This window comes from Chroicocephalus ridibundus, chromosome 2, assembly GCF_963924245.1.
Source record: "Chroicocephalus ridibundus chromosome 2, bChrRid1.1, whole genome shotgun sequence".
In the NCBI taxonomy this organism is placed as follows: Eukaryota; Metazoa; Chordata; class Aves; order Charadriiformes; family Laridae; genus Chroicocephalus; species Chroicocephalus ridibundus.
In genome coordinates, this window is record NC_086285.1 from 137,668,595 (window position 1) to 137,681,392 (window position 12,798).

At 39.8% G+C, this 12,798-nt stretch overlaps 1 protein-coding gene across 1 annotated transcript in view; it reads left to right on the forward strand.

The window, feature by feature from the left end:
* Positions 1 to 12,798, forward strand: part of ZBTB10 (zinc finger and BTB domain containing 10) — a 35,313-nt gene that overhangs the window by 7,980 nt on the left and 14,535 nt on the right. The window contains exon 2 of the mRNA XM_063327102.1: positions 152 to 1,049. Within this exon, the coding sequence (XP_063183172.1) occupies positions 152 to 1,049 (898 nt within the window). The remainder of the gene's footprint in view (positions 1 to 151; positions 1,050 to 12,798) is intronic.

Consider the following 12,798-nt stretch of genomic DNA (forward strand, 5'->3'; position numbering starts at 1 on the left):
TGCCTGCCTCTATGACGAAGAACATTAAAAAAAAAAATTGAATGACATTATCTTCTTAAGTTTATTTTCATATCCTTATTGTAGTGTTGGAGGACTAAGGAGAGCATTCATTAAGAGCTAATTATGGTTGTGGGTTTTTTTTTAATTGCAGGAGTCAGAGTTACCATCAGAACTGAATAATGAAGGATACTGTGATTTTAACAGCAGGCCAAATGAGAACTCTTACTGCTACCAGCTCCTGCAAGAGCTCAATGAGCAGAGGAAGAAAGGCATTCTTTGTGATGTTAACATTGTGGTGAGCGGGAGGGTCTTCAGAGCTCACAAGAACATCTTGGTTGCAGGCAGCCGCTTCTTTAAGACTCTGTATTGCTTTACAAACAAAGAAAGCCGTAACCAAACCACTGTTACCTATTTAGACGTTGTTGCTGTTCAAGGTTTTTCTGTCATCTTGGACTTCTTATATTCTGGTAACCTCGTACTTACGAGCCAAAATGCCATTGAAGTGATGTCAGTGGCCAGCTACCTTCAGATGACGGAGGTTGTCCAGTCCTGCCGCAACTTCATTAAAGATGCCTTAAACATAAGTATAAAATCAGAAGCTCCAGAGACCGTTGTCGTGGATTACAACAGAAGATCTGTTAGTAGGGATGGTTTGTCTCCAAGGGATCAGAAAGTTGCCAGCTTCTGGGCAACGCGAAACCTTACCAACTTGGCAAGTAGCATAAAAACTGAGAACGATGGTTACTCTATTGATGAGGGCCAAATGGAAAGCTACCAAATGAACGACTGCAGTTGGGTCCAGGACAGCTCACCTGAAATGGCTGAAAATGAATCTCAAGGTGAGGGAAAAGTTTTCGTATGGAATGACATGGGCGCACAGGGACAATCAGTTCAAGAACCTGGAAAAGCAAGAAGGAAAAACCAAACTGCAAAGAGATTTATTTATAATATACCACCTAATACTGAAGAGAACTCAGAAGATTGCTCAGTGTTGCAACCGTCAGTCCCATATCCAGAAGAAGATTTGTCATTTATTAAAGAAGAAGCAGGTAAATATTGCTTAATGTCGATCATGTTGTTTGAAAAATAAATTATTGAATTATGTATGTGACAATGTAGCTTCTGTACAGGTATGCTGGGTAGGATCTTTTAGTAAAGTCAGCACACCAGTCAGGTTACTAAATCAGTAATCTGGTTCTCCACTTTGGGGCACAGCAGTGTATCTTTGGCTAGAGAAAGGAATGACAGTGCTCTGACAGGCAGCAGGTAACATACTGTTTGCATTTGATGGTTATGTTGGTGATCCTTACCAGCTGGTAGAAAAAAAATCTGACATTTACATTTAATCTGTAGCCACTATATTAGGCACAAAATCAAGGATTGGTAGCTGGTGGCTAATAATGTTAGTGGGTTCCAAAGAGAGAAAGGGCCTTTATCATTTCCTTCCCTACACAAGCAAAAGATTTTTCTGGTAATCTCCTTCACCTGAGTGTCACCCAGAAACAGAAGTCAACTTTCTGCTGATGTTTATTGTAGGGGTGTCTGGGAAGCTACAAAATGGAGTAATCCTGGCTAGCATAATAGGAACTCTAAAAGCACATTTGTGAAACACATAGGAAAGAGATGCCATAATAACACATAGTAGAGGGAACACCTTTTTGTTGAACTGTTCTTTAAACAAATCCTGAGAGTGATTGAATTCATAGGATTTTTTTCCTTGAGGATCTATGGTTAATGTAAATGATAGAATAAGATTAAATATCTGTTTGCTAAACAAATACTGTCACACAAAGAATTACAAGCAGACTGTTCGCAGTGTAACTGTGATTTGGAGCAATGTAATTAAGTTCAGGTTTTTATTTTTTAAGTTATTGTCATTATACTGTATGAATAGTTGAAGTACTGCCACTTACCTGTATCACTTCTACATGAACTAGCAGTTTTGAAAACTTACCCTGGTTTAGAAGTAAAATTAAAGGTGAATTTGAGACATAGCTGAAACAAAGTTATTTAATGCATCTGTTTCTAAAGCATTTTAAAATGTATGCCCCCTTCAAATATCAAGGCACCGTAGACATCCTCTGCTTCGCGGGTTCAAGGGGTAGAATTAAGAGGGAAATAAAATAATAATATTAATTTAAAAAAAAAAAAAGAAATCAGCACTCACACCCGTGAGTGTAGACTATTTCCGAATATTTTTGTATTCCAGTGACAAAACAGAGATTTGAAAACAACCTGATTTCTGGGAGGGCCTAGGAACCTATATTTATTTTGGTGGAAGGAAGGATGTCCTTAGTTTCTTCCTGTACCCCCGGACCTGTTTGAAAACAAGGCTGAAAGGAATCCTTTCAGTAGCGGCAGGGACAGGCCGTTTCTCCTGGGGCCCTGAAAGGCCTCCACCCGCAGTGCTGTGGATGCTGGTCCATGTGGCTGGCAGCCACTGAGGTGCATGGAGGCCACAGGTGGAGAGCAGCCTGGCAGAGGGCACGTGGTGACGCTGCGCTGGGCTGAACCCCGCCAGTGTGCGTGCATGAGTACCGCAATGACACGTGACAGTATAGGGTGATGCAGGCTGGAGCTATGGAATGTGTACGTTGGCCCGTGAGCAGGGGCAGCCAGTACGAGATGCATCCATATCGATAGGACGTGCTGTGGCACAACAGGAGCAGCTCTGGGGAAGCAGCTTTGCTGCAGAGCTAACAGTCATTCTGTCAATGCTTCAGGGGGTTTGCTTATCTCCAGCCTTCACCTCTCAACTCAGTGGGTAGATCTACTTCAGATTTGCAGTTCATCTTGGGAGTGTGCGCTTGTAAAGTGAATTTCCGCGTCTTCTCTTACTGTCTAAGCTTTCTTAGACTGCACAGGGTTTCTTCTGGCTGAAATGAAAATAGAAGCTGTGTTTCAGAAACGGGCCTATTGTGCCAGCTGCTAACAGGCTGTGGGTCCACAGCACCAGGTTAGATCTAGCAAAGCACCTTTAGATGCGTGTAGTGGGAATGTTGAGTCCTCAGCCACCCACACAACAAATCTGCCTGTGCTGGGCTACGCTACTTGTTAATAAGTATTTAGTTGCAGCTGCATGAAAAAGAGCAGCAGAGAATCTGGAGCAGGAACTGAGGACATGTGTATATATATTAATTGCACAAACATAAATTTCTGACAGAATTTAACATGCAATTTCTATTTCTGATTTATATGGGGTAGATATTTAACCTTTTTTACCATAGGAAACACCCCAGAGAATATGTCTACTCAATGATGACCCTAGCGACTGAAATAAATGCTGGTTTGCATTCTGCAGAATTTGACTATGTGCTGTGGAGTTTTCTTAAAGAAATAATGGAGAATATGGGCAGTGCAGTAATGATTAAACAAGTTTAGTCCTTGTTCAGTTTTTTTGGACAGAAGCACCAAGGTTTCCAGTAACTCATTGTGCTGAAGAATTAAATTACAAAACATATCCATGCAACATCTTGACGAAAAGAGCTGTATTAGAGGCTAGGGACACGCTGAATTTGTGCTGTGGTGTCTGTCCAAAACTGTTGAAAGCTCTGTGTTTGCAGAGGGGAGTGTTTTATTGAACTATAAAATAGTGTCAACTAATTATCTTCTTGGTACTTTCAGAGCACAACGTAAGTGGTCCAGGTAAAGACTTACATTTTCTGTCAGTGTTACAACTATTTTGGAAGCCATATTTTTGCATTAAGACCTTTACTTTTATGAAGTTCTTATGTGCATGCCCACGGTTTGAAACAAGAAGAGATATTGGAAATAGGGCTTGGTATAGCTTACTTTCACTCATAGTCTGTGCTTCAGCATTCGGTGTTCTTTCTCCTTTACTGCTGGCTAGCTTTTTCTTTGCTCTGCAGGTAGATTCCACTCTTAAACACTGTTCTTTCAATTATTCCCTCTACGCCCAAGAAAAGGTGCAAGAGGGAGGAGGAAGGGGGAGGAGTAGAGAATTGGAAGAATGACAAGAATGAGTTGTAGAGTAACCCGCAGGTTATATGGTAACTTTTTAGTTGTGGATTAAATTTCTTGTGGAGATGAAAATCTACCAAAAAATAGTAGGCACTGGGAGTTAAAAAGGCATGAGAAAATGTCTTATGGAATTGATATAACACAATGCTGTAAGAAGAAAAAGAAAGAATAGTAGAATCTTATGATGAAAGCTAAGGAGTGCACTGTCCCTTTAGTTGCTAAAAGGGAAAGAATGAGCTTCTGCTGTTAGGCTTTGTCATGTGTTGGTGAGGATAACCAACACCAGCTCTGGTAATGAGATGTCCAGTTAACATGCGAAGTGTGTTGCTGTGTCCTTGATTGTGGTTTTGGATTATCTGGTGTTTTTCTGGGGGGAGCGAAATACCATAGATACGGTGGAAGGGATGCCTATTTAAGAACACTCCTCTTACTACAAAAATTTACCCCAAAAGCCACTATCTTGAGTTCTATAGTAAATGGACTTTCCAGTTGGGTACTGCTAAGTAAGTATTAGTTCAGAAAGCTTTTATTGTTGATAATCTATCTGCTACCCCTCTTGTCCCAGTAGAGCAAACATGTTAAACTGTTCCTTGCCAAATATGAGTTTTCCTACAGGTATCCATAGGGATATGTCAGATCCTCCTTCCTCTCACCTTGCTTTTCCAGTGAGTTTATGTTTAACACCTTCCCTGAGAAGAAAAAAAAAAAAAAAAGGCACTTTGAGCTTCAAAAAGCCCCATGAAGTTGAGATGGATTTTAAATTGCATGTACCCTTTACCTACTTTATTCACCTACTCTTACTGAAGCTTTCAAGCCTTCTCCAGTTTTAGCTATATTAATTAAAATAGCTGTGTTTCTTCATACTGAATGTTACCGCCTATCTTACTGTTTTCCCTTCTAGTTGATAATCTGCTAAAAAACGTCTTTACTGTTTACAACTGGGGTGCATCCTACAATTAACCATTTACCATGGCGAAAATAACAGTGCAGTTGGTCAGCATCTCTTAGACAGTTTTGAGTTCATAAAAGCTCAGTGATTCCAATTCATCGTATTCTTAATGTCTGTTCGTACTTTTTTTATAAATTTTTGTCACTTGAAATTGTTTTTCATTTGGGACTGGTTTTTTGAGTACAAGTGTCCTATCTTCAGGTTTCAGAACACAACTGTGAAGTATTGCTTATGCTTTCCAGAGCTGACCATGTTCATTCTTAGGGAGACTTGTATGTAATATTCCAATAACTTCTTATGAAGTTACCACTGGATTATTTGTTACCGTAATTTTCAGGCTAGATAATGCTGTGTCATATATTGTGTTGGGGATGTGGGTAAGGGAAAGGATAACAAGGGCAGGATGAAAACAGCCCTTTTGTAGAACAGGGGAGGGTTCCTGGATGATTTTGTAGGGTGTTCTTAAGGAATTTAATTCAGCTTGCTGTAGAAGCACCTACTTTTCAGAAGGATACAAGCAGCAGCTAAAGCTGCTTACAAAAAACGTAGTGCAGGTCACAGTTTTCCTCATAACGTGAGGGAGCAGCATATCATAACTTGATCAGTACTTTACAACAAAGAAAGGTAACTTTGTATTTGAAGAAATCAAAATTGAGGGACTTATCTGGACGTGTATATGTTTCTCATAGGGATAAACCCCACTTGACTGTCTGAATTACAAATTAAAAAAAAAAAAAGTAGCAAAATAAAACTAAGCTTTTTTTTCCTGCTTTTCCATGGTACTATGACTCTTGGTCATATCTTCCTCAGATCTCCAGCTGGTGCCCTGACTGATAAATACAAATATCTTAATGGACTTTTAACCTCTTTATTTGCCCCGTTCCCTTTGTAACTTGGTATTGAAGGTCCCATAGGTTTTTAGAAGTCCTCTGAAGAGAGTATAGCATCTGAGGGTCAACCTCCTCCCCATTCATTAAGTTTACATCTCCCAGGGATGATCCCCAAGACAAGCAGATCCTCACATTGTCATGGTATGGTCAACCACTGACCTTGCAACTTTAAGCGATGTCCTGTCTATTAGTGTTGTGTATTGGTTTTGGTGATTTTTTTTTTTTTTGGTTGTGGTTTTTTTTTTTATTTTTCTGGTGGTGGTGTTGTCTTTGGTAGTTTTTTGGGTTTTTTGCCAAAAAAAAAAGCAAGCAAGTGGTTGGGTTGGGGAAGATGTAGCTCAGTAAGTCAAATCTAACTAATTTTATCACATGCTGAATAGTGAAAGTGTTTTTACTCCAGATGTTTCAGATCCATTTGGATTGTAGGTGATTTTCAGACTAGTGTGGAGCTTTTCTAAACTATCATGCAGATTAGAATACAACTTCCTTTAAAAAGCTTTTTTTCCGGATAGTAATACCCTAGAAAGTAAAGTTTTGGTTTTATCCACGTCTTCCTTATCTCCTATATACTTGTCTTCACATGCCTGTCCATTCCCATATGGTATTTATGAAGCAAAAGACTGCTAAAGGACTTTTAAAAATATCCTTTATGGCTTCACGGAAATACAGTGCAAGAAAAACAATGTTAGGTTTCTTATTAACCTGTAGGTTTTCTGTGTTGGTAGGCCTGTTCAGTTCAGTTGCACCACCATAACTCCCTGTGAGATCACTTTTATGCTAGAGTGACTTTGTCACATAAGAGTTTATGGAAGTATAAATTGATCAGTTGTTGTTCAGTTACTGTGGGCTTACAAGTCTTAGTGTGTTTTGTAGTTTGGGAGGTTTTTGTTTGTTTTGGTTTTATTTTAAATTTGAGGGAAGGAATAGGTCATTTTCGGTGTTGGTAGCTGAGTAGAATAGGTTTTAAGTGGCATGTAGTTTGACTAAAAGACAGTTCCTTCAGCTTCTCTTTTTCAGGTTCTCTGTCCTTGCTGAGCTGTTTTGCTCATTGCCCAACTATTTATTCTCTGTGTACCTTCTGGAATTCTTGTGTACAGGACTTGGAGTTGTTTTTTGGGATGGAGGAGAGAGGCAGGCAGCATTTCTTGTGGCAGTTTCTGGCAGGTATCAGTAAATACATTCAACAAGAAATGTGTTCACAGTGTAGAAAGTCTATACTAAATATGGAATACAATAGCATAGCAAGCTTATACTATGCATTTACACTAAATCTCATTGTGGTAGAATCATAGAATCACCTAGGTTGGAAAGGACCTTTCAGATCATCTAGTCCAACCATCAACCTAACTGACAAAAACCATTACTAAACCGTACCTCTAAGCACTATGCCTACCGTCTTTTAAATACCTCCAGGGATGATGATTCCACAACTTCCCTGGGCAGCCTGTTCCAATGCTTAATAACCCATTCAGTGTAAAATTTTTTCCCAATATCCAGTCTAAACCTCCCCTGGCGCAACTTGAGGCCATTTCCTCTTGTCCTCTCGCCTGTACTTGGGAGAAGAGACTGACCCCCACCTCTCTACAGCTTCCTTTCAAGTACTTGTAGAGACCGATAAGGTCTCCCCCCAGCTTCCTTTTGTTTAGGCTAAACAATCCCAGCTCCTCTAGTACTTGCAGTAGACATGCGTTTGTAGGAGTACAGCTTTAGGAGACAATTTGACTTTAACCAGTAGCCTTCATTGGTGCAGCTTTATTGTAAGCTTCATCCTGTCATACTAGGAACAATGGAGAGCAAGATCAGAATTGCCATTTTTACTGTAAAGATGTGGCCACAATTGCAGAACTTTAGTCACTTCTGGTATTCACAGGGTGTTGAGTGGACATTTTTGAAAACATGATCTTTAAAGCTGGAAAAAAACCCCTTTGTTAAGCAGCAGTTGTCTTTCATGGTCAGGTCATGTGTATGAATAGTATGATCTGTGTAAAAGTTCCAGTCTTACACATTTGCTTGTGACTTGAGTTGATCCCCTTTCTTTAGGGTGTAATATTGCATGTTACTTTGTAAGGAGAGCATGACACCAGTCTGGCAAGTTTAGTTTGTCAGGTACTCACAGATCTTACTATGTAGAGTTTCCAAGGAAGTATCTAGGGGTTTGGTTTTGAAGGGTTTTTTTGGGTTTATTGGGGTTTTTTTGTTGGAAGGTTGGGGGTTTTCTTTTTTGTTTTGGTATTTTTACAGATTTGTGCCTCTGTCTTGTACCGTGCTTCTCTTCAAAGCCCAGTGTAAAGACAAAATCCCTCAGTATTCCTGGACAAAGCTAGGCTTTGGCAAAGTGAGTCTGGAATGAATGATACTGAGATGCCAGTTCAGCACAAGGATTTTGGTCAATTACGCTACTGCTCCTAAGACTGCCTGCAATTAGAGAAGCTAACATGAAGTGAAGATCTCCTTAGCATCTTCTTTCAGCTGTGTCAGCATAAGAAGTTGCTTGGACCAAAACAGTCTCTACACAGCAATGCTGTCTGTGCTTATGTCTTTACATAAGAATAAATGCAAATGAAGACCCATATCAGTTCTTGTCTCGACTACAACCACATAGACTACTATGTCTTGACCCATATCAGTGTTTGTCTCGACTACAACCACATCAATGGTCTTTGATCGTGATGCACAGTGATACTTCTGTTTCCTGTCCCTCAAGCTGGCATTTAATTCTTCCTTTAAGAAAATATGTTTACAAGCTACAATGTGTAGCTGATAAAATGGTAGCAATAGCAGTTGTCTAATGCTGATGCAGAAAAAACTAATGGCTTTACTGCATAGAGAACCCTTGTATTAGGGCTAAGATGGGAATAAACTTAATTTTACTTTTTTTTTCTTTTCCCTTGGATGATTTTTTTTATCCCTTCATTAGGGGGAAACTGGCAGCTTTGAGGACAAATCAAACTTACTTCCTTGGATTTGTTCTACAGTCGCTTTTTCAAAGAGTTAGCAAGAAAATAGGAGCAGAACATAATGCCAAGACATTTAATTCAGTTATCAGAGTACCTAGAATTGTTGGTGTTTTTTACTATATTGAAGGATCTTAATCCTAAATGCCAGTCAGTCTCTAGGAGTTTCATGCAGCCTTTTGCATGTATATCTCCTTGAAAGTCCTACTTACAGTAATGCTTTAAATATAAGACTTGATGAAAAGGGGATGTGAAATGTTTATATTAGAAAGTCTTTGAGTTATTTCTTGAATGCTCTTGAGAAAGCTCTTGAGGTACATCCTTAAATTGACTTGTTTGCAGTGTTCATGGTCTGGCCCTTGAGCTCCCAACATAGTCCAGAAGTTTATGGATGAAGGTATTTTCTTGGCAGTGAAGTGAAGAGAGGCTGTTTTCCTGAAAACGGCTTACCTAGTCTCATATGGTTTAACATCTTCATCAGTGATCAGGATAGTAAAGGCAGAAGATGCTCTCAGCAGGTTTGCAGGTGACATCAAACTGATGGGAGTGGTTGATATGCTAGAGGGCAAGGCTGGGCTGTTGTTCAGATGGACCTCAACAATCCATAGGAATTGTCCAACAGGAACTCCCAAGATGCCGTGCAAAGACAAAGGTCAAGTCCTGCATTTGGAAGTAACAACCCTGTGCATCAGTAGAAGTGGAGCACCGAGTGGCTGGGTAGTAACTCTGCAGAAAAGAACCAGGGGGTCCTTGTGGACAGCAAGCTGAACGTAAGTCGGCAGTGCATCCTAGGAGCAATGAAGAATAGCTTCATAGTAGTGGTATTAGCAAGAACATAGCCAGCAGGCTGAGGGAAGTGATAAAAATACCCCTGTGCTCAGTACTGGCAAGATCACATTTGAAATCTGTACCCAGGTTAGGGCAGCCCAGTACAAGAAGGATACCGGCAAGCTGGAGGGACTTCAGTAGAGGGGACAGTAAGGTGGTCAGGGGGATGGAGAACGTGTTGTTTAAGGAGAGGCTGAGAAACTGAATTTATTTAGTATGGAGAAGGCTGAGGGATCTACCTGCCGTCTTCTACCACCTTAAGGGGATTATAGAGAAAATGAATCCAGATGCTTTTCAGAGATGTGCAGTGAAAGGGCAAAAGTCAGTTGTCACAAGTTGCAGCTAAGGAAATTCCAGTTGTATATGAACAAAATTGTTGACCATGAGAGCAGTTGTGCTGGAACAGATTGCTTAGAGGGTTTATGGAATCTCCCATCTTTATAGATGTTTAAAACTTGACAAGGTCCAAAGCAACATACGGCCCAACTTTGAAGTTAGCTCTGCTGTGAGTAGGAGGTTGAACTAGGTGACCTTCAGAGGTCCCTTCAGACCTAAGTTTTTGTGATAGTCCCCGAGAACAGTAAGTCCCCTGCAAGTAAATGATCCGGATGAGGAAAGCTTGTACTAGCTTGTGTTTCACTGATGTAGCTTTTGTGGGGGAATGAGCAAAATAGCTTTCTAATGTGAATGGCACCCCTTTCTCAGGGAGGAGTTTTTCAGGGAATTTATGGTAAGCAAGTTGAAAAAGCAAGTGGCTGATACATTTGGCATCGATTGATGGTCCTCTGGCAGGCTTAGTTGGTGATAGATCTGCCTCCATAGTAAAGGCAATAAACCTTTTTCGTTTTTCATGAATGAGAAATAGTAAAAATGAAAAGCAATTGGGAGCAGTACATAGAGTATGAGTAAAATTGCATTGGCAAGACGTCTTAAGTTTGTCTGAGCCTTCTGTTGCAAGAGGCAGTTGACCTCTTTTCAGAAGCAAGGTTAAAGATGTGAGTAATACTCTGGGAACAAATGGAGTACAATATATTTTCTTGCCCAGTATGTCAGTCTTGGCAGTGCTGTTTTTTCTGTCATGTTACCTAACATAAGCAACAAATCCAGCTCTCTATTAGCAATCCAGATTGTATCAGTAGATTACCACTGCTTTCTTTACAATCCTTGAAAGCTATGGCCTAATCGCTTATCCTGTCTACTTTCTGTCTTTTTTAATTGATCCAAATGAGCAGTCAGTGTCAGAGAACCTGGTGGAAAAAATAGCAGTATTCCTTTTTCCTCTTCTTCTGGCACTGTTTTTAGTGGTAATGTGTATAAAGAAAACAGAAGTTCAGTTCATTACAGACAACTGTATCTAATGCGAAGTTTTGTGTCTTCTCCCTCAGTGCACCCTATGTCTGTATCCTTTTCTATAATGATCTGTGCAATGGCTTCTGTTGTTGGTCTTCTCATTAATCTCCTTGATCATCCCCTACTCAGTAACATCTCCTTTTCTTAACAAATAATCAGTATATTTCTAGTTACAGAAAAAGAGCAAAACTTGTCAAATGAGGATGTTTCCACTCAGATGTGTTCTCTTTTTCTGGTGATACTCCCCTACCTCTTGCCTTCAAAACTGAAAATCAGTGTGTCTGACTTCTGGTTATCCTTTTTCCTGAGAACGCACACAGTAGAACATAAAATCCTTCCATAAAGTCTTCGTTAATTATGCAAAGCCTCCACAACCACTTCATTGTACTTCGGACTGTCTTCTTGTTTTGACATCTTGATAATTTTAGTGATGATAGTTAATCAGCTTATTTGTCTTCTGTTCTATTTTTATTATTTTGCGTTCATTTGTGTTTAGTTTTTTTTTTTTTAAGATCAGGTTACTGATAGAAACCTCTTTCCTATGCAGGGTAGAAGAATGAGCAGATGTTGGAGTCTGATTGACATTTGAATTATTAACTTACACCTCTCTTAGGAATCAACTAAACTGTAAAAAGGTATCCTTAGATCAGAAGAAAGTTGTGGTCAGATGACCTGGTCTGGAGATACAGAACATTATTGTTTCTAGTTACCCTATTTTTTTCTCTCTTTTTTTTTTTTTTTTTTTTAAAGACCTTTCTCACTGCTGTATTTTCCCCTTTGCACCCCACTGCCAGCCTACCAGTACGACTGCACCTGTAGCTGCTTTAAGTCTCCTGTCAAAATCATCTGGGTTTAAGGTGTCAGGAACAGGTTAGATTATGACTGTATCTGCAGTTTTGCAAGCAGGTTTCAGGGGGCAGTAACCTGGGTGGGGGGAAGAATGGGAGAAGATGTTACAAGCCACAGGGGTCCATAACATCTTATGCTTGGCTCGGCTACAGTCAGAAGCTTATCTGACTAGGCTATATGTCCACCTGGGGAAACTAGTGGGGGCTAGGTATTGCACTTCCAGTTCCCAGTACATGTATAATTCATGTCTTTCCAGTATAGATGTTAAAAATGACTTTTTTGTTGTTTTGTTTTGAACACATTATATGTGTGCTTAATCTAGAAAGCAGGTTTTCTAGGTCAACGAATTATTCTAAGAATAAGCATTAGGTTTAATTATGATCTACTTAGTCTTGTACTGTGCAGAGACTGAAGTGTCTGTAGCAACCTCTTATCTCTTGTGGTATCTGTGCTGGTGTTCTTTCATGTTATAGCAGGTCCCCTCTTTAAATTGGAAGTAGAAAGATTTAGTAGCTATTATCTACACTAGACTGTAACATTCATGTCTATTTGGCTCTATGCCGAGGCTTAGAATTTCTAAGATCTAGACCTGTGCAGGGCTTTGAGGTGCTAACTTCCCTCAAACTTCAAGACCAGCTGTGAGCAGAAATGTTCCTAATGAAATCCAGTTTGTGTTCTCTTAGATCCAGAAGAATTCTCAAAGTGACAGTGTTATAAATCTGCTCAGCTTGGTATAATTCTTACTTATGGTCTGTCTTTGATGTATGCTTATTTTGAAGGAAGCTACGCAATATTGTCTATACGCAGCGTATACGTCACATCTGTGCACAGTAAAGGCTGGGTCTGTTGATTTTACAGATACTCGTCACATAAGCGGGGGGGAAATGTGTTTAAAATACTTCGATCACTGATCTTCCACTAGTTGACTAGAGACAGGACAGTTCCATTAGAGGGAGAAAACCTGTAAAGTAAATGTCTGATATTTTAAGTGGATTCT